At 38.9% G+C, this 23297-nt stretch overlaps 1 protein-coding gene across 3 annotated transcripts in view; it reads left to right on the forward strand.

Annotated features, from left to right (window-relative positions):
* Positions 1-23297, forward strand: part of MDFIC2 (MyoD family inhibitor domain containing 2) — a 158384-nt gene that overhangs the window by 121759 nt on the left and 13328 nt on the right. For all 3 annotated transcript variants that reach the window (XR_011964732.1, XM_072598689.1, XM_072598688.1), the window contains one exon: positions 21875-22096. Coding sequence is in view for 2 of the 3 variants with exons in the window: in XM_072598689.1 (XP_072454790.1) it covers positions 21875-22096 (222 nt within the window). In the remaining variant the exon portion in view is untranslated. The remainder of the gene's footprint in view (positions 1-21874; positions 22097-23297) is intronic.

Here is a 23297-nt window from a genome sequence, read left to right on the forward strand (position 1 = left end):
ATATGGTAGAGCAGATAGCTACCAGGCTGCCTAGATAGGAGGAAGGTGAAGTAGGTTGGAAATAGAGCAGGTCAATTCTTCCATACCAGTCAGCAGAGATCAAGTCTGTGAGTGACTGCTACAGTTCCAACCTGAGTGAGATAGGGAGACTCGATCACATTAGCAACAACATTAAAAATGCCACAAAATAAAATCATGAAACTCGTATATGGCACATAATCCATTACTAGACTGACAGAAAACTAACAAGAGGTAGCTCAGTCTGGTTTCATTTGGTCAAGGGCAGTCATTTGGTTAAGGCTGGACTCCGGAGCCCACATGCATGACCATTGCTGATATAAAATGAAGCCTTAACAAAAAGATTGCTGGTCTCAAGTAATTTTGCATACCTGCAAGTGTTGGGGATATGAGAAAAATATAGCATAACCCCTACCCTTGAGGAGCTTATATTTTTGTGTATGTATATATATATGTGTGTGTGTACACATATATACACACATACACATACATGTATGTATGTATATGTACCTACACACATATATGTGTGTGTGTATGTATTGAGGGGGGGACTGGAACTGGGATTTTCAGTAAAGGAAGCTCATGATAATTCCCTCTACTTACGTAGCTTCCCATCTACTCTGCAACTTCTGTTCTTAAAGAAGGGGGAGGGGGACACTGAGGACTTGACAGTCAACCAACCAGTAAGCATTTATGGAATACTTTCTATGCACTAGCTGCTACATTAAGGCATGGAAAAAGAAAGGAAAAGCAAAAAGACCCCCTGGCCCTGGGAAGCTTACTTTCTAGTGGGGCAGACACACATCTATAAGAAGATATATACAAGATACATATGGAATATATATATATATATATATATATATATATATATATATATATATATATATATATATATATATATATATATATATATATATACACATATGTAACTGAGTTTAGTGACTTGTCCAGGGTTACATAAATATGAAAAACAGGCACTAAAGATTAGCTGACCAAGAAAGATACCATTTTTGTTGTTGATGTCAATTTATAAAAAAGAAGCAGAAACACTTTTAATATTCTCCTTTGGCCCCAGAAATTTAACTTAGCACTGAAAGAAACTAAGTTGACCCCACACTCCTTGAGTGGGCCTGCTTGGGACCATAGACAAAGAAGACATGGTGGCTCTCCGAGCAGACAGAGCCGATGCATTTGAGCATGGGTTACCCAGAACTCGAGAAGGCTTTTTTTCTATTTATTGTAATAGCTTAAATTTTTGTGCCTCATGTAGACTTTGAACGGTATAAATATGCATCTCCATCTGCACATTCTTGTCAGGAATAGTTCTGCTCTGAGGTGTTAGGGCACCAAAGAACTTCTAGAATAGACTCTGTTAATCCTTTTTCCACTGCAGAAACTCAGAGAAAAATTCAAGTGTGGCCACCTGTGCAGCTGGGGTGACTGCAGATTTCCATGCAGTAACACTGCTAATGGAGTACTAGCAAGAAGCAGAAAGTCAGCCGCTGCAATTGGAAACTATCTCCCCAGGCTAAAAAGGGGCTGAAACTAACGAGATGAAATTAAATAGAATCTCAGTCTTAGTCTGGTAAAATCATCCCTATCAAGTTAAGCCAAGTCAACGAACACTGATTAAGCATCTATTATGTACTAGGCATTTTGTGAAGCTCTCGGGTTGCAGAGAAAGAAACATTTCCTGTCCTCAAGGAGCTCACAATTTAGTCTGGGGAGATAACATACCAACAATTATGTAGAAACAAGATACAGGCGAGATAAATCGGAGATCATCTCAGAAGGAAAGCATTAGTATTAAAGAGAACTAGGAAAGAGTTTGGATTTGGGGTTTTGGTTTTTTTTAGGGGGGTGGCCAAAATTGAGATTTTAAATGAGATTTGAAAGAAGCCAGGAAAATTAGGAGGCAGAGGTAGGAGGGGAGGGGTAAGAGAAGTTTAGGCATTAGAGGAGAGCCAGTGAAAATTCATGGAGTAGAGACATGGGATGGGTTTTGCAAGGAATGCAAGATGGCCAGATCTGTTTTAATAGCTAGTAATAAGAAAAAAGACTCATGTCAGCTAGGTAGCACAGTGAATAGAGAAGTGGGCTTAAAGTGAAGACCAAAGTTCAAATCCAACCTCAAACACTTCTTAGTTGTGTGATCCTAGGAAAGTCACGTCACTTCTGTTTGCCTCAGTTTCCTCAACTGTGAAATGAAGATAAAAATACCTCCCTATATTTTTGTGAAGAGCAAATGAGATATTTGTAAAGTAGTTAAAGCAATGCCTAGAACACAGTATGGGTTTAATAGTGATTCTTCCTTTCTCCTCTCCACCCCACCCACGCATACACTTTAAATGCCAACATTAGGATGGAGCAATTGAAAATGCTCATTTAAACCTTATTTTGACTGATTTGGGATCTCATAATGTGGCTACACCCCCAAGAGCAGAGAGTACCAAAACTCTTTTCCATGCCTTCCTATAAATTCTCTATAGGAATAGCACCCAGTGCACCCAGGACCTTCCTCTAGACCCCCTTAAAATTGACAAGATGCTAACGGAGCAAATGGGGTATCCATTAGCTATCTCTCACTCTCAGCACATAACTGTCCCACTTTCTTTTCCAATCATATACTTTATTGGTGACATCCTATATACCACTTTTCCTATATGATTCTTGGTTAATAGACTCATACTTAGGAAAAAGGAGGTGATGGTTCCCCTTCACTCTAGTCAGACCACATCTGTGTATTGCATATACTCCTGGGCACAACATATTTTAAATTAATTTTTATTAATGCCCCTTGTTTTTACATTATCCATGTGTCTCATTTTTCCTTCTACTGCCCCCAAGAGAGCTATCCTTTATAATAAATTATAGGGGAAAAAGAAAGTCGCACAAAACTAAACAGAATATCAGAAACGTCTGGTGTTATATATACAGACCCATTGTCAGTACCTATGATCCCCCACTTCTGCAAAGGAGTGTGAAAATATCTTTTCATATCTCATTTCTTGAGGTCACGTTTGACCTTTATAATTTCTCTGAATTCAACCTTGATTTTTTTGGTAGCATTCTTTCAATTTACAGTTGTCATCACAGGCTAATGTAGAAGCTAGAGTGTTTGGGACATAGGAGGCACTTAAGAAATGTTGGTTGACTGACAATCCACTAAAGCCCCTCAGTCTTCTCCATATGGAGCGCTATCATACCAGATGTTCCCCAGAAGGTACTGAGAGGGCTGCTTTTTCTCAGTCTCATAGTAAGAATTTACACTATTACACTCTCAGTTCTGCTTGTTTCACTCTGCAGCAGGCCATATGATACTGTACTTCTTGGTAACGGGCACTATATTTTAAGAGGGATGGGAATAAACTAGAGAAGTCTTTGAGGAGAGTGATGAGGATCCTTTTAAATCCACTCAATTTACCAAATATTTATTAAATGCAAGAAACGATGTTAGGTGCTAGATATTCTTCTGGGTGCTAGGGAGTTCTGGAAACCATGTCCTTTGGGAATTTTTAACTTTGGCAGCATTTATTGGAGTATCTCTTCAAAATATGAAGCTTAGTCAGACAGGAGAGTTGGTCTACTAGGCTTCATAGGGCAGAATCAGGACCAAAGGGTAAAAGATGCAAGAAGGCACATGGAGCTTTTTAATAATTAGAGCTCTCCAGCAGAATGGCTAGAGCAATGGAATTGAATCTAGGAAGATCTAATTTCAAATCCTGCCTTCTACTATGTTTGAATGAAGTTGGGCAAATTTATGTGTGCCTCAATTAACTTGTCTTTAATATGGGGAAAAATAAAGTCACCTACCTCTTAGAGTTGTAAGGATGAAATAAGATAATGTATCTTCCTCATCTACCTAACCCTAACCCCACATTTGCTAATGGGGACAGGGGGGAGGAAATATGATGTTAAATAGGGCGCAAAACTATTGGAGATAGTGAGAATTACCTCTGAGTTTTATTTTACCAATTTTTCTCTGGAAAAATTTCCCAAGCAGGAATAGATAAGGGAAAGGTCTTTCAAAAGTCCATCTTCCCAGTGTAGCTTTGAAAAATGTCTTTGATGATGAATATATGCTTCCATGGTTTGTGCTTGCCAATTAGTGTAAGGGGAACATTTAAATAAATAAACAAACTTTCCAAACTCCTTTTTCCTATCCTTATTAAACTTCTAGCTATTGTCTCACTTTTCTTCTCTAAGACACTCACCTGTGAAAAAGTGCCCAGTAAGAAAAACCACAATTAATTATTCTGACTTGTTATCAGTTGGCAATGATCAAATTTTAGTTTATTGAAATAAACAGATGCCTTGCCAAATGTGGTATTAATGAACTCTTATATACTCTATGTATGTTTCTATGTAACACTCATACCCTTCATGACTGATTAGGAAACTATGTGCAATAGAACAGGCATATTTTCTTTCTGTGAATCAATATGTATTTATTTATATGTCTATATGTGGAGGACGTGTGTATCCAAATATACAGTGATATTTATCTCAATGTATAATGTATAATGGAGCATGACATAGTGGATAAAGAGACAGTCTTTGAATAGAAAATAACTGGGTCTTGGAATGTGGCTCAGTTCCAATTCCTAGCACAATACAGTCCGGGTGAACCTCAGTAATATACTCAACCATTTAGTGCCCTGAAGCAAGTCTCTACAACAGCAAGGTGTGGAATACTTGCTGACCTCTGTTGATAGAAAGAGTTTCCTCATCATTAATCCTCTACGTGAAATCACAGGATTGGTCAAAAATATAACAAAAAACCTTAGAACTTTTAGAGCTGGAAGGGATCTCAAGGGTTAGCTAGTTAAACTCCAACATGAAGGGGATCCCTTGTAAATCAAGGTCAATTAGTCACTCATCCATTACTTGAAGATCTCCATTGCACTTTTGCACAGTTCTAATAGGACATTTTTTCATGGTATCATGCCTCAATTTACCTCTTTGCAACTTCTTTTCATTATTCCTAGTTCTGATCTATGGGAATAAGTCCAACAATTCTATAATCTCTCTTCTGCAAGGCCACCTTTCAAATTCTTAAAATCCATCCATAAGACTCCTCTTTCTCAAATTTAACATCCCCAGTCCTTTAGCTGACCCTCACATAACACAGGCCTTTACCATCTTGGTTATCCTCTACTACTACTCCATCTTCTCAATATCCTTCTTAAATCATGGTGCCCAAAACAGGACACAAGATTTCAGACCAGATCAGAGTAACGAAGGCCACCACATCGGTTTTCTAAGATCACATTAGCTTTTTCGGCAGCCACATTGCATGGCAGACTCATATTGAGCTTTCAGACCTCTCAACATGCCTCCCCCATCCTATACTTGTGAAGGATCTATTTTTTAACCCATGTGTAAGATTTTTACATTTATCCCTACTCATTTTCATCATATAGGTTCTTCCTAGTGTGCTGTCAGGACCTTTTGTGGGTCCTGATTCTGTCATGAAATGCATTTCACATTCACATTTCATAGATAATACATCTATGACCTTATCTAAGTCATTGCTGGATTCAACATCACAGTACCAAGTACAAACACCTGAGGCACTCTACCGAAAAGTTTCTGCCATCTTGACCTTATATTCCAGTGCTTTGCCCAGAGGCTTGCATATAATAGATGCTTTTTAAATGTTTGTTGATTTTTCTTAACTTGAGTCATCATTAACAACTTTTTGAATCCAGGCAATCTATCCTGAATTGTTTTATCAACTAGTTTACATCTCTCCATCTTTTCTCCAAAAATAGTATCAGATACTTCTAAATCTAGGTAATCAATATTGATAGAATTTCTTTGAGCTTAGTAACTCATCTGAAAAGAAAATATGGTTAGACTGGCATGACCTATTCATCATGATGCCACACTGACTTTTGTCAATCACTATTTCCTTTTCTGGTTGCTATGTTCAAGTCATTTTCAGTCATGTCTGATTCTTCATGACTCTATTTGGAGTTTTCTTGTCAAGGATACTGAAATAGTTTGTCATTTCTTTCTTTGACTCCATTTTATAGATGAGGAAATTAACACAAACTGGGTAAAGTGACTTGCCCGGGGTCACCCAGCTAGTAAGTATCTGAGGATAGATTTGAATTCAGGAAGATGAATCATCCCAATTTCAGGCCCAGTGCTGTGTCACTTGGCTGCCTAGAAGTATACTAAGCACCTCTTAAATATTCCATTCTAGAATTTCCCAGAAATTGAAGTTAAGCTGACTGGCCTATAGTTTGTAGAGTCCATTCTCTTTCCTTTTCTGAAAATCTGGACATTGTTGACCCTTCGTCAGGCTTACAGTATGTCTCCCATTTTCTACAGTCTTTCAAAGATCATTGACAATAAGTTGACACCAGATGCCCAATTCTTTCAGCACCAAAGGATTTGGGAACTTGAATTCACTAAGGGCAACTAGGTATGTTCTTACTATCTCTTTACTTATTTTATCAAATTCTAGTCCATGGCTCATTCTCCTTGGCAGAAGAAATGAAGCAGTTCAAAAACTGGGCAACTCTGCTATCCATTGTCAATGATCATCACCCTCTCCCTCGCTGCTAGCAGCAATCCTTTCCTCCTTTCATTTTCCTCTTTCCTCCAATATAGTTAACAACAACAAAAACAAAACCTCTTTGTTGTTCCTGGCATCCTTCACTTAGCATGAATTTATTATAAGTGTTAGTACTAGAAACACTGTATATGTACATATATATTACAGTATATGTATGAATATATCCTAAATAACATAAAAATATGGATGGATGAGGGAAGCATTGTGGAGGCAGACATAGCAAGATTTAGCAACGTTCTGGATTTGAGAAATGAAGAGGGAAGTCAATAATAATTCAGTATTTATTGTGTGCTATATGCCAGGTCCCTGAGCTGTTTACAGGAGTTCCCCCAAGGTGGCAAATGTGAAACAGCCCTCATTCATTCATTCCTTCAACAATAACTTATTAATCACTAACTGTGTGCCAGGCATTATGCTAGACATCAGAGATGCAAAGACAGAAATGATACTGCTCTCAGGGAGCTTACACTCCTCCAGACCTTCAGATCAAAGAAGTCTATGTTTGTCATAATCTTTAGAAAAGTAGAGATTGATTTAAAAATGAATAATCCAGGACTCTGATAATAGTGCATGGAAGGTGAGGAGACAGCAAGGAAAGTGGGCCTAGATTTAAATCTCACCTCCAACACTCTGCTGACATGGGTGATCCTGAACTATTCACTCAACCACCCTGGGCCTCAGTTTCTTTATCTGTAAGTTGAGAAGGTTGTACTAAATTGCCTTTGAAGTTCCTTCCAGTTCAGGATATATGATCCTAAGAACTTAATTAAATGTGAGTTAATTGCCAATCAAGAAATTGAAAACTGAGACCAACCAGTTTGTGTAATATAAATCCTAGTTTACGAAATAGATTCGTGTTTCAATATACATATATAGTACCTTCTAATCAAATGCCCACTGGAAGATTCAACTGCTTCAGAAAGTACTCAGAAAGTTGGAAATAGCAAAGAGGTTTATTTCCTCCCAAAGCATTTCTCTTTCCATGTTGATTTCAAAAATGAATTTGTGAATATGAAGTCTGACCACTAAAATGTCTTGCAAGCTGTACCAATAGCATAAAAGACTATGGAGAAAATAGAAGTGATGGATGAGATATATTATGTTTTTAGTTTAAAGGTAATAGAGAAGACTTTGAATAATTGTAATTTAATTTTTTTGCATTCATACTTAAACACTGATAATAAAAAATATCAACTGTACATATAATGCCAATTATGTATAAAGCACGTTTTAAAGCACGTTTGGCTTCATTTATTTTCCTAAGCTCTAAACCTATTACTAATCCTTGTAGCATCAGGCTATAAAAACTGCAAACCATTTTTTTATGCTGTTGTAGCATAATCTTTATTTCTTGAGACACTTTGTGCAAACATTAAATTGAAGGTAACTGCATAAAAATGAAATGGAGACCTATAATTGCGAACTGTTTTCTTCTCTAATACACTGTTTTCTGGATTCAGAGTTCTCGCAGTGAATTGCATCTTATTACCAGGACATGATGTAGCAATAAAAGTATATCACTTGGGCTGTATCTACACATGCAGAGAGAAGTAGGGGAATTGAAATTATTTTCTAGAAAGCCATGCTCAAGAAAATACCTTTGCCCAAAAATTATCTAGGCAGAACTGCCCTCCTACAGCTTACACTACCCATGTAGGTCCAACCTAAGGGATGATCCAAGTTGAACAATCTTTTCTAATACATACATATATTATTTCCTGTACTAATTTGTCTTTAGCCTTGAATCATTTTCAAGAAGGAGACTCCACTCATAGAGCAGGTGAGAAGAGGAGGAATTTTTTGTCTCTTCTCCCTGGTGTGGCTCTGGCAAACATTCCCATTTCAAAGTTTTAGGAAGGACAATTCAAAAGCATTAATGGAAGGAATGGAAAAAGGATAGAAAGAAGGAAGGAAGGAAAGAGGGCAGTATAGAAGAAGGAGAGAAAGAGGCAAAGATAGAGGAAAGAAGAAAAAGAAGGATAGAGGGAATGATGGAAACAGGGAAGGAGGGAAGGAAGGAAAGAGAAGGGAGAAGGAGGAGGAAGGAAAGAGAAAGGAAGAAAGGAAGGAAGGAAAGGAAGGCTAGAAGATTAACCAGTCATTTTTAATGCAGAAAAACAGAAGAAGGGCAGAAAGAAGTAAAAAAGTACAGCTTTTTTAGCTTCTTTTTTTTAGCTTTTGAAAGTTAAAGATTAAATTGATCATTTTTTTAAAAAAGAGAACTGAATTATGTATAATAGAAATCTGTGGCTTCATGTACAATGCTCTTTTTTCTGTTCTACTCTGTATATGGAAATGCCCATTTTATTTGATACTTGTTAAGTTCGTAATAAAAGTAAATTTTAAAGAAATGTCATCATTGCCTCACCATCCTTAAATGAGACTTTCTGCCCAACTCTGGTATACAAGAAGAACAAAGGTCTAATCCCCTCCAGTTCATCATATTTGTTAAGGGCCAAGCCTTTCCCTCTGGGTCATGGCTCCAAAGGCAAAAGGAGAAACAATCCTTACTCATCCTCTCCCATAAGATTACTTTCTCCTCAGAAGGAGACAACTTGCAAGCAGATACATGAGGTAATTTAAGGAGACAGAAAAAATGAACCACTCTGGGTATCAGGAAAGATTTCTCATAGAAGGTGGCATATAGCAGCTTAGCTTTGAAGGATGCTGGGGGATTCTAGGAAGATTTGGTTAGGGAGGCCATCTGCTGTATAGCCTGCCCTAGTAGATAAAGCCTAAGGGGCTGATTGAGCCAAATATTATTTAAACAATGCATCCAAAGAACTCGTTAGCAACTGTCAAGGCACTTGACAAGGAAGAGGATGTTTGGCATAAGGGCTAGAGAGCAGGGCTCTGGGTCAGACAGATCTGAGCAGGAATCCAGGCTCAGACTGCGTGATCTGGGAAAGTCACCTAACCACTTGGAGCCTCCTTCTCTTCATCTGTAAAATGGGCATGATAATAGTATCTACCTCACAGGGTTGTTGTGATAGTATTTGTAAAACATGTGGCAAAACCTAATGTGCTACATTAATATTAGCTATTGCTACTATTAAAAGTGGGATTTGAGTCCAAGTCTTCCCTGACTTCAGACGCATTTGTTGGACAAGCATTTAATGTTCAGAACCTTCTGTTTAGAAAGCATTATGCCAGGAACTAGGACAAAGGACAGGGACAAGGACAAAAATTATCTAGTTCCTGCCTTGAAGAGCATATTCTATTGGCCAACACTCTTCATCCCTTACTATACTCTACCACCTCTGAGAGTTTTAATGCAAAATGAGGATAGATGTATCCCAATTCTGCAAAGCAGTTTCTAGAAACTGAATGAAGTTTCCCTTTCCATATTTCCATAGAGCACAACACATGAAGTCAGGAAGACTACTCTTCATGAGTTCAAATTTGTTCTCAGACAAGAGTCCCTGGGCAAGTCACTTAACTGTTTGCCTCAGTTTCCTCATTTGTAAAATGAGCTGGAGAAAGAAATGGCACATGACTTCAGTATCTTTGCCAAGGAAACTCTAAATGGCGTCACAAAGAATCAGACACAGTTACAAATGGCTGCAATAAAAAGATTTTGGAAAGATCACACTACTAAGTCATATGAAGGACTTTGGAGAGTTTGCCATGACACTTATGGGGAGAAAATGCACTTACTATATGTTAAAAAGTGTGCTTTTCTTGAAGAAACAGAAAAGTTTTTTTTTTGAATGATAGCTCTTGTTCTCTTTTTATCAAATGGGGCTGGAATGAAGAAGTCAGTTTTCTGCCATGCCTTTATATTTCTCCCTGTGATTTGTCTTCCATGGTGCCTCAGCTCTAAAACTTTGGTTGACACAAATATTAGCAGGGTGCAGATACAGTCAATGCTCTGGCAGCATCTGATGGTTTTCATCACATTTTTCAATCTAGTCCCATTAAATGCTTTCTCTGTGTTTAGGAGGTGATTGTGTTCAGATATTCTTGACCACAGAGAAAATGTCATATTTTTTCTGGAAAAATTGCTTAGTTTCAGATTCAGTGTGTGTGCATGTATGTGTATGTGTGTGTGTATGTGTGTGTGTGTGTGTGTATGTATGAAATACACTTTACCTACTTCAAATATGAAAGTAAAGTCTGGGAGACTTCTTTCTTATTTAATGTAGTCACAACTAGCTATGAGAAAGTGGGATGTCATGAAGTAAGGGTCAGAGCACTTGAGCCTAGACCCTAAATCCTGATCCTGGATAGTTTCTACTTAGGAGATCCCTATTACAAATCACTTAACCTCAATGAATCTGAGTTTTCCTTATCTATAAAATTAGATGTTGGTACTAGAGTTATGATCCAAAATCCACCATGACAGTATTAAATGAGCTCTTGAATTAATTGTGGGACAAGAAGAGACCTCCAATGCTTCTCAAAGGTTGGGGGAGGTCACCGCCACCCCAAAGACATTCAAGGTCACACCTGCATGGCAGGAAAAGAACTCAACAGGTACCAATCATCATAACTTCTAAATTGTGGCACTGTGAGATCTCTCCATCCCATAGTTGGTGAGAGTGGAGGGTAGGCAATGGCAATCTCCTTTGTGATGTTCATGATTTAAGGAGGGCTTTCAAAAAATTCATTGCATTATTTCTCCCCACTTTTTTCCCCTGGACTATGTGGTCTCCAGAAACTCATCATTTTGCAAAATGAAATCAATCCTCAGACTCTCACCTCCTGAGATCCTTTCCAGATTTTATAGCGCCCTTGCACAGGGTAACCTCCCTGTCCCTACCCCTTTCCAGCTTCTTTTTATGTTTTGTCTTCTTCCCTTAGACTGCAGTTACTTGAAGGCAGGAACAGTCTCATGTATTTCTTTTTCTCCTCAGCATTAACAAAATACCTGGCACAAAAGCTGTTTAATAAATATTTCTTGACTGTGACTATGACTTGGCTATCACTCTACTCTAGTTATGGCTCTCTCAATCAATCAGTAAATATTTATTAAGCACCTACTATGTGCCTCACTTTGTAATAAATGCTAGGAATACAAAGAAAGCCAAAAGACAATGACTTCAATGACTTCAGGACATGCAAACAACCACAGACAAACAAATTATATACAGGATACATGAGATAGAATCAATGGAAGGAAGGCAGTAGAATTAAAACATATTGAGAAAGGATTCCTGTAGATAGTGGAATTTTAGCCAAAACTTGAAGGAAACCAGGGAAGCTTGGAGGTAGGGATAAGAAGGAAAACAAATCCAGGTGTGGGAGACAATCAGTACAAATGTTTGGAGTTGGGAGATGGAGTATGTTGTTTGTGGAATGTCAAGAAGACCAGTATCACTGGATGAAAGAGTACATTGGGATAGGTGGCATAAAGTATACAAAGATTGGAAAAATGAGGTGAGACCAATTATAAAGAGCTTTGAATGCCAGAAGATTTTATATTGAAACTGGAGGTATAAGGAGCCACTGGAGTTTATTGAAATGTAACATGATCAGACCAGCTCCTAAAGAAAATCACTTTAACAATTGAAGTAAGAATGGATTGGAATAAGAAAGGCTGTGGCAGACAGACCAGCCAACAGACTATTGTAATGGTCCAGTTATGAGGTTATAAAAGTCCTCAACAGGGTGGTGGCAATGTCAGAAGAGAGAAAATGACATTATCTATAGATGTTATGAAGGAGGAAATGAGTGGGATTGGCAATAGATTGGATTTGTGAAGAGTGAGGAGACAAGGATGACACTCAAATTGTGAGCCTGGGTGGCTGGGAGGATGGTTGTACCCTCAATAGTAATAGGAAGCTTGGATGGGGGAGGAGTTTAGGGGTAAAGATAACAAGTTTGCTTTTGAACATATTATGTGAGTTTAAGATGTCTATTGGCTATTGAGTCAGAGATGTCTGAAAGGAACAGGGAGATTCAAGAATGGATGTCAGTAGAGAGGTTAGAGCCAGATAATTAGGTTTCAGAATCACCAGCATAGAAATGATAATTGAATCCATAAGAGCTGATAAGATCATCAAGTGAAATTGCAAAGAGGAAAAGGAGAAGGGTACCCAGGACAGAACCCTGTTGATACCAAGGTTAGCAGGTATGACCTGGATGAAGATCCAGCAAAGGAGACTGAGGAGAGGTCACCTAAGTGGAGGACCAGGAGAAAGTAGCATCCCAAAAACCCAGAAAGAAAATGATCAACAGTTTCAAAAGCCCTAGAGAGGTCCAGAAGGATGAGGATTAGAGGTCTGATTCTGACCATTTCTGAGATCCCTTCTGGTTTGATGGTGCTGATATGTTTCATATTATAATAACATGGTCATCTGGTTTAGTAGTTGGAACCTTAAAGGGTCACCTGGCTATCTTGTCCTGCCTATAAGTGGATGAAGACAATTTTGAATTCATCATAGTTTAAATCCTGGGGAGAATATCAGTCACCATTCTAGCTAATGGAAAATCAGTGGGGATTTGTGTTCTCCTTGTGGCTGTTTTTGTCAGAAATCTTCCATTTTTTAAGTTAGTTCTAAACCTGTATATTAAAGCAACCTCACCTTGTCAGTCTCTTCTTGGTTCTATGGAGTTTCAAGTAGGTTGCAGGGATGCTGTTGTTATGAAAGAAACTCAGAAATAAACCAAGTTCTTAAATAGGAATCTGTCTGTAACCCAAATTGGGTGACAGAGAAAAACAGAGAGGGAAAACTCATCAAGCTACAGTGTGACTAGCCTAGAAGGCATGGAGACAGGGCAGATGGAGTGTAACATGGAGCATGAGAGCCATCCTACATACCTGAAGGGACATTTAGAACAAGACTCAGAAGACAAAGGATGAGTGTTGAATGTTAACCTTGTGATTCTGTAGCAGTAGAGTGCACTCCCTTAGGACAATAAGGGACTGCATTTCTAGTGGCTTTTGGAAAGAGTTCAGTTTTTCTATACTTATGTGTGCATTCCTTGTTCCTTTGGTGGGGGGAGTCAGATAGCATAACTGTATACCCAGGTGGTATCAAAGTATGGGAGGGACAAAATGGTCCTCCACTGGCCATGTCTTTCAGATGCTTTGGAAGTCATCCATGACAAAAGTCCCTAAGAGGTGATGGATATGGCAGCAATGAAAAGGAGTATAGCCAAATTCAGTTGAAATTGTTTTTTGATGTGTCCTAACCAAAGTATTGCCACAAACTACATCAGAGTCCTTGCGATCCTGGCATAAAATATGGAAAAAAAATTTTAGAAAATAGTTCTCAGCACAGAGGAAAATAGGGGGAATCTATTTCTGAGTTGTAAGGAGAGGAAGTGTGGCATTAAAAAAGGAGTTGTCTGTACAGTGAGAAGACATTGGTTTGGGACCCTACCACTTATATGACCTTGGATGTCACTCCACCTCTCCAAGCCTCAATTTCATTATCTGTAAAACTAAAGAGTGGTAGAACTAAATGAACTGCCAGATTAGGGGTCAAAAATTATTATTGAGATTAGGGCTACAGGAGAATGAATTCTGGTACCATTAACCTAGGTAGATAAGTCCCAAGATGGAGTCATTTGAGGGAAGGGGGAAGATGAGAAGTTCAGTTTTAGATAAATAGAATTAGAGATGATGAGGCAGACCAGTGGGAATGTCTAGCAGTTAGATGGAAATGTGGAAGTGAAGTATGGGAAAGAAATTTGCCCTGGAAACTTAGGTATGAGGATCATTAGTGTCCGAGACAAGTTGGAACCAAATAATATAGAGGGCCCTGGTTCTGGAGTCAGAAAACTTGGGTTAAATCTTGCCTCTGATACTAGCTCCCTGTGTCCTTTTGGGCAAGTCACTTCAGTGACTTGCATGAAACTCACAACCTGGACCTCAGTTTCCTCAGGTGTAAAATGAGGAGATTGGACCAGATAGCCTCTCACTTTAATTCCTATTCAAGATTTATGATCTAATGAAAAAATCTCAGAGGGGAGAGAATATGGAAAGAGAAGAGCAAAGGGTTGAGGATAGAATCTTGGATAACAGCAATATTTAAGGGGGAGGAAAGAGGGGCTGGTAAAGAAGAGAGGGGAATAATAAATAAGAAGCTAAGGGACCAGCTGAGATAGCAGGGCAACTGCATAGGATTGTAGAATCAGAGGGCAAAAAGGCCCTTCAACAACTTTTAGTTTACTTTCCTAATTTTGCAAATGTCGAAACTGGAGCCTGGAGAAATAATATTTCTTGCCCAAGATTACACAGGTAGCTGCATCGGAACCAGGATCCAGCACTTTGTCTAGAGCCAGAAATCTTTCTGTTCTCCCACACTGCTTTGTTTATTGACACTATTTTAGTGCATTGTGGATGGGAGACTTAAGCAGGTAAGTCTCTTTTCAGAAATAGCCTTTGCCCTTTCTTAGTTGTATTGTCATGGTGGGGACTCTGGTGACCCCAACGCCATACAGGCAGATCATGATTTCTGGAATATCCCAGAAAACTAAGCAGGCTTCAGACTGGGCCTGGTGGTGAACTATGTATCTGTTGTCAGAGGACCAGATCACAGAGGCTTCCTATTAGGTTGACTGCACAGAGGGGAATTTTTCAATCCAAAAAACCTACAATACAGGGTTCTTAAACTGGGCTCTACTTATTCCCAAGGAGTCTATGGGGAAAATATTCTAATAATTGTATTTCAATATATTCCATTTCCTTTGTAACCCTATGTATTTTATTTTATGTATGCATTTCAAGACATTATTTAGAGAAGGCCTCCCCAGACTGCCAGAGGGATCTCTGACACATGCACAAAAAGGTTAAGAACTTCTGCTTTCAGACTATTTACTGAGCTCCCAAGGGGCTACTATTTGTTGAAGACCCAGCATTGATACTAGAAGTATTGGAGCATAGATTCCATGAATGAAAAAAATAAAAAGGAAGATGTATAAAAAGAAAAATGAAAGCCATTTTCAAAACTTACCTTCCTTAATAACTTAAGGATACATCAATTACAAATGCCTGTCAGATTGATTCATTTTTTTTTGCACAAGGGCAGTCAATAAATGTTAATTGAATTAAATTCATAACATTTGCTCAAAGGTAATAAAAAATTAATTAACTGTCTGTCTTTTCTGTTACTTAAGTTTATGTTCATCAATTCCTGCCTTGACTTTTAACCTCAACATGAATTTCCTGTTTCATGGACACTCGGAGGAAGATAGGTTCCATCTTGTTGAATCTTTTGTCTTCTTCTAAGAAATCTCGTTGTTCTAATTTTAAACCCTCCGAGTTCTTCTAATTTTGACTTATTTTTACTGTTTGGGAAAAAATATATATTTTCTCCAAGTCAATGTCAAGAACTATGTATAACATTCCAAATATAGTTTCACAAGTTTCTTATTTAATTCCAAGATACTTGCCTGCACACAAGATTTGATACCTCCTTTTTATGTGTTTCTTCTTTTAGCTGCCGCTACTGTATAATACTTTGAGTACAATGTCAAAGAACTAGGCGAAAGAAGAAATCTGGGAAATTTATTGCTAGCTTCCCATCACTTGAAGATGGGAAATGTCACTTACATACACCCCAAGACTGTGACTCATTTCAGATGTCAGAGCTCTGGGTTGAACAGGCTGGGCTCTGAAATGCGTATGTCAGATGCTGTGCTGAAGAGGAAGAGATAGCTCTCTTTGGGGAATTGGAAAAAAATAACAATATAAACAGGGATATAAAAATTTTAAAATAGCTTTACAAATGGCAGCTTGGATGTTCCATAAAACCATGTCAGTATGGGACCAGTTTGCTCCAAGTGGTTGCTTGAATGCGGTATATCATCTCCATTCAAAATGATATACTTTATAAAGGTCTCAAAGTTAAAAAGAGAAGCCTGCGATGTGTTGCTTTATACAGTATTCTCAGCATGTTCTTACACTTTAGTAACCCCTATCCAACTTTTTTTGTTTCTGAATTACTTTGTGTAAAAGCAATTTAAATTACATGCAGCCTGACTACATGTGATAATTTCAACTGATTGTTAATTAATTCTGTAAGTAAATAGCTCCTGCAATCTCTCTATTCATCAAGGTTTTACTATCTATCAACCCTCTCGGTGCGGCTCTTTCTTTCATATACAGTAGGAAGCAGCTGGGTTCTAACACACTGGATCCCAGCCTGAGGAAGTAGGTAACCCAGCCTTGGAAGGCTCTCACCAGCTACTCTCAGGATGGCATCCTTGTGCAGCTAGGCTGTTTATAATCACGTAGGTCTGCTCTTAAGTTCTCATACAATGGAAAGAGCACAGTGGGCCCTGCAGTTAGAGGATCTTGCTTCAAATTTCTTCTCTGATCCTTACTTAATATGCCCCCTTGGACATATTGCTTCCCCTCCATGGGCCTCAGTTTTCTTATCTGTAAAAGGAGGGGGTTGGACTAAGGGGCACCAGTTCTGAATCCCTGGTTCTATGATCTCCCCTCTCTGCCAGTCAATCAACAAGCATTTATGAAGTATTTGCTATGTAGAGGGCACTTTGCTAGGCACTGGGATTCCAAATACAAACAAAAGGAGAGTGCCTGCCTTCAGGGAGCTTACATTAAGGAGAGAAGAAAACACATACAAGGATGCTTAAAGGGGGATGGGAGCACCTGAAAGTACACCATGTGTGGTTAAAAAAAAAAAAAATTCCAGAGTGCGTTCCCATGAAAAATGAAGATTATGCTGGCCCCCATGCTCTACTTGAATGGAGGAGTCATCCGATTGGAGGGAGAGGTCACAGGGTAGGAGATATGTCCCCTGAGTGAATTCCAGGGCTGGAGTAAGTTTCTAGGATAAAGAGACTTCTGAGGAATGATAGAAGTCGCGAATGCAGCCTGGAGAGGAATAAAGACCTGTGAGCATGGGCAACTGACTAGGGATCATGAAAGATTAATCTAGGAGACAGCTCCTGAGCCGTGTGCTAATGCATGCTAGTGATTCTTAAGGGCGGTTAGGTGGTGCAGTGCATAGAGCTCCAGGTTTAGAGTCAGGAAGACTCATCTTCATGAGTTCCAATTTAACCTCAGACCCTCAGTAGCTATGTGACTCTGGGCAAGTCACTTAGTTCTGTTTGCCTCATCTGTAAAATGAGCTGGGGAAGGAAATGGCAAACCACTCCAGTATCTGGAGTCACGAAGAGTCAGACACAACTGAACTGACCCAAGAACAACAACTTAACTGAGGAGGAGACAGTCAGAATTTACTAAAGACCTACTATTGCACTGGACTGGGTGTTTGTGCTAAAAACCAAAACACAGCCTATCTTCAGAAAGCTCATATTTCAAGGGAAGTAGACATCATATAAATAGCTATGTACTTATAAATACATGCCCAGGAGATAAAGGATAATCTCAGAAGGATAGGGGCAGGTTGGGAACAAAGCAGGAAGATGTAGAAGGTGGATTTTGAGCAGCATCTTTAAGCAAGTCGGGAAATTCTAGAGATGAAAGGATAGTATTTTAGGCAAGGGGGACAGTCACTGTAAAAAGACACATGTGGTTTGCAAAGAACACCACGTCTACCTGGATTATAGATTGTTTAGAGAGGAGAGAGGGAACTGTGGACCACTGCTAGACGAGGAAGAACAACCTGTATGGAGGCCAGAGATGGAATGTTGTGTGTGGGGAAAAGGGAACAGGTGGGTTTGAAGTTAAGCTGGAATAGAGGGTGTGTGGAAGGCAACTGTAAATGAAGGAAGGTCATGGGCTCAAAAGTTTAGAATTAGAAAGGTTCTTAAGGTCATCAAGACCAATTGTCTCATTTTACAGATGTGTAAACTGAGGCCAAGAGAAGGTAAGTGATTGGCCCACACCCACACAAGTAGTAAATAACAGAGCTAGGGTTTGAATGCAGGTCCTTTGACCTCAAAACCCATGCTTCTTCCACCGAGGTTTTTCAATGTCATGCTGAGGATCTTCTATTTTATCCAAGAAGCCACAGAGAACCTCTGAAGATTTTTGAGCAAATGAATAAAATGATCATATCTGTTAGTTGTGAATAGTTCTTCAATTTTAAAAAAAGTTATTGAGTTCCTACCTTATATAGGCATTAAACTGGGCCTTGAGGGCATAGATGGGAGGAAAGGGAAGGGATTCAAGCTAGCAAGCAGAAAGGTAGTGAGAGTGTTCACTGTAGTGTAATGAATACAATGCTTGATTTCAAATAGTGCCCTGGGTTCAAACACTAATCAGCTTTGTGACTACCTGCAAGTCATTAAGCCTCAGTTTCCTTATTTGTAAAACAGAGCTAATAATGCTTTTAGTACCTACTCCAAAGGTTCACTGGAAGTTGATAAATATAGGACACTTTGCAAGTTTTGAAGCATTATGTTGTTATTCAGTATTATTGGACTCTTCGTGACCCTGTAGACCATATCACACCAACACTATGCATGGGTTTGTTTGTTTTTTGGCAAAAATACTGGAGTGATTTGCCATTTCGTTCTGTAGTGGATTTAGACAAACAAAAGTTAAGTGACTTGCCCAGGGTGACACAGCTAGTAAGTGTCTAAGGCTGGATTTGAACACAGATTTTCCTAACTTCAAACTCAGTCTTCTATCTACTGAGCTACCCTAGCATTATGTACATGTCCATGATTATTGTTATTCAGTCTTTACAAGATATACCTAAAACTACCTTCAAAGTGCTTGCAATTTAAGAGTTAGGAAAGAGTAGGCATTAAGACTATGTCAGTCAAGAAGTAATCTGACTTACCTATCTGCTGGGTGCCTTGATTTCTGGATGATTAGAGCCATAAGCAGAAATATGGGTGCAACCCTGCTTAGTGCCCACTCCATAACGTTGAACAGAGATGAGCGTTTTCCCCATCCAATTGGCCAACCCTACTGTTTACCAAATATCACTTTCATGGCTCCATTCTACTGGAGATGTTTCCCTGAGCGCCTCTGACATACAGATTTCCTATTTCCCTAGTACACCCAATTGTGTTCCTGCCAACCCATTTTTAGAGATCCACTCATAGCAAAGAAATTTGAAGCTAGTAGTGAAATTGGAGAGGGTATTGAAGAGAGACACTTTGCAACATCTAAAAAACAATAACCAAAAAACAATCACCTGAGACAAGCATGTGCCCTGTGCCATTAACTCCAGTGCTCCTCTGATGCCAGCACCTAGCTTATAATCACTCGTTGAAAATCTCTGATGCAAGAGCCAACAAGCTGCTGCCTTTCCTTCTTCTGCTGGCCAAAGCGCAATGGCTGTAATGAAGAAACGGGTATCAAGCCGACTTTTCCATCTGCACTGAATTTCAATGCAACTCACAGGACTAGGATGGTGATTTGACTTTTAAAAAATCATCTTTTTTTTATTCTGGGGTCATGGGCTGTTCTATCTAATTCAGTTCCCCACTCCCATGTAGTCTAAGAGTTCCTATTGCTTATCCAAGGAAGTACTGTGCTGGGCACAATAGTGTACTTAATCTGGGGGTTTAATGAACTTTTTGTTAATAGTTTGGTGAATCTACTTTAATATAAGTTGTTTCCTTTGTAATCTTATTTTTTTGTCTTATGTATTTGAAAATATCATTTTGAGAAGGAGGCACAGACTTCATCAGAGTGTCCAAGGCATCCAGGACACAAAAACACATTAAGAATCACGGATTTAGGCATTAGGAACCCAATAACAAAAACAGAATTGTTCTTGCCCTCGATAAGCTTGATTCTACTTGCGTTTGAGAGTTTAGTGTGACAATGGTCTCTAGGCATCATCAAATGCAAGAGCTGGGGGGTTTTCGAAATCACCTAATAGGAATCTCTCACTTTATATATATGAGGAAACTGCAACCCACAGAGGAGAAATGGTTTGTAGTCATTCTGGGGCTGTTTCAATTTACTTTTCTAATTTTTAAGTAAGTAACTAGTCCCTGATGCCTGATGGTCCTGCCCAACATATAGACTGTCAGAATATGTGAGTCAGAAAAGAGTTGATATGTTGATTACCAACAGGCATGGAAGATCTGAATAAAAGAGGAGTGCTTAATCTTTTGGGAAGGATCCTAGAATCTTTTGTCACTCTGATGAAACCTATGGGCCCCTTCTTAGAATAATGTTTTTAAGTGCATGAAATGAAACTACATAGGATTAAAAAGGAAAACCATTATACTGAAAAAGAGCTATAATTTTGAAAAGCTCAATAGAACAAACACTTACAAAATGTCCAATGTGTGTCAGACATCATGCTAGAGGCTAGAAATTCAAAGATGATGATGAAATAATCCTTGCCTTCACTGATCTTACATTCCACTAGGAAGTTTAGTTAGACTATAGTTAGAGTCTATTAAATCTACAGTGAGACTTCATCAAAGTGGTGGTTCCGGGCTCTGTACACATTGCTTAATGCCTCTTCCCTACCCCTAAAAATGGGCAGCTATGTGACACAATGGATAGAACACTGGGGCAGGAGTCAGAAAAACACTAGCTGTGTGACCGTGGACAAGTCACTTTAACCCTGTTTGCTTCAGGTTCCTCATTTATAAAATGAGTTGGAGAAGGAAATGGTAAACCTCTCTAGTGTCTCTGCCAAGAATGCCCCAAATGGGGTCACAAAGAGTCAGACATGGCTGAAGAATGACAACACTCTTAATAAGACAGGATAGGAATAGGGATGGGACCTTTGATTCATTGCTTTAGCAAACTCGCTGATGAGAAGACTCCCTCAACCAACTCAGGTTAACACCCTTTCTATGAGTTATACAATCTTGGAGAAGTTCCTACAGTGCTGACAAGTTAAGGGATAATCCCAGGGTCAAACAACCCATGTGTATCAGAGATGGGACTTGAATCCAAGTCTTCCTGGTTTGGGAGGCCAACTTTTTATATACTCTTCTATACTGTCTCTCTACAATAAAATAGCAACAGGTAAGAACTGTACATATTCTATTTCATCTATGAGCCTGCATTTCCATTTCCAATTTTCCTAAAAAGTATCCTGATGAATTGCTTCATTCATCCAATTCAACCATAAGTGCTTACATTGGTACAGGCACTGTGCTGCATTCTAGGAATACAGAGACAGAAACGCAGAGGTCCCTGCCCTCAAGAAGGTTGTATTTTATTGGGAAGAAACAGGGTTTTTCATTGACAAGTAAATACGTACAAAGTAATATATAATAAGTAATACCTACAAAATAATATTAGGGATAAAAGTTTTATTCTTAAAAGTCTACAATAGGTATTTGTTTTTGGACTGAAAAGTGTATGACTTTTTTTGAATTCTATATCTTTATGAATGCTGGGTTAGAGTTGCTATAAAAACAATTTCAGGTTTGTTTTGTGTGTGTATATGTGTTTTTATTCAGATACTCAACTCACAAATGAAAAGCACTCAGATGAGAAATCTGTTAAGGGCATCGTTATAAATTCAGTATCCGAATTCAATATTGCCGAGGCACCATCCAAGGAAACCCCCAATGAGAAAAAGCTGTCAGCGTCCAGTACATCACTATCTTCTCCTGGAGAGTGCCAAACCAAATTCTCATACCTCCAAAACGATACATCATTTCGTCAGAGAGACAATGATGGTATGTTTCTTAAAATTCAACAGATCTCTAAATAAAATCTTTTTCCCTCCCTCCCCCCCACCAACCCTATAAAAAGCATCCTATACACTTACTATTGGAGAAATCTTTATGAATATTAAAAGAGAGGGCTCAGAATCTAGACAACAGTGACATCTAGACATGTCAAGGTCACTTGGCAATAACATGGTACTTGGCAGATCATTTGCTCTCAAAGCTGGGAATCCATAGTAAAGAAAAAAATTTAAATGGCTAGGGTGTAATCAATCTTATTTGCTGGGCTAGGAAGTGCAAGCTTTTCTCCACCATCCCACTCCCCTCGAAGGCTCCAGGATTCTTTTTCCTTTGCCATTATGTAAAAAAATTGGGAGAGATGTGAGATGCTCCAAAAAAGACAAATAAAGCTTATAGGGAATGCAAAGAATCAGATACCAGCTGCCTATAGAGAATGAAACGTCTGCAGGAAGACATTCCTGGGCATGCTGATTGTGAACCTGAGTATATCATTAAAAAGATATTCATGTTACAAAGCAACCTGACAAAAGTTTGGGGGCAGAATCCTCATCAAAGCCATTTGGTTGGATAGAGACTCCACACCTAGGTGGGAAGAAATGCTCCTTTGTTTAACCTCCTTGACAGCTTTTCAAGGGGCAGAAACTGGGCACACATCATTTGACTTGCAGGCTCCTATGTTCACACCAAAAGAGAGCAAGTTGCTTCCTGAAATGTTGTAGTGGGCACTGGAAGGAGTACCTAAGAGTAAGGCAGATCCACAGAGGTCTGGGGCCAACTCTCAACATGGGCTGCATTTTCTGGGCCATGTATATGATTAAAATGTTCAACTTTTTTCTCTAAAAGTGAACAGAGGCATAGACCCTGAGTTGTATGTTTACAACAGAGAACAAGAGTTGTCTTGCTTTTCTATTTACATCCCCAAAGCTTGGCATCAGGATAGGAGACCTGCCTTGGAACTAGAAAGGGTTTAAGTCTTCTCTCTGATACATTCTGGCTGTATGATTCTAAGCAAGGTGCTAAAAGTACCATATTACATTGGTAGAGTGTGTCCTCATCAAGATGTTCACACTTCAAGGGAACTCATTCATCCAGTCCTCCTAACCTTAACACTTTACTCATAGTAAGTACTTAATATTTTTTCATGGGGAAAAGCCAAGATGGCAAAGAAAAGGCAGAGACTCACCTGAGC

The sequence above is a fragment of the Notamacropus eugenii genome, chromosome 3 (assembly GCF_028372415.1).
Source record: "Notamacropus eugenii isolate mMacEug1 chromosome 3, mMacEug1.pri_v2, whole genome shotgun sequence".
Classification (NCBI taxonomy): Eukaryota; Metazoa; Chordata; class Mammalia; order Diprotodontia; family Macropodidae; genus Notamacropus; species Notamacropus eugenii.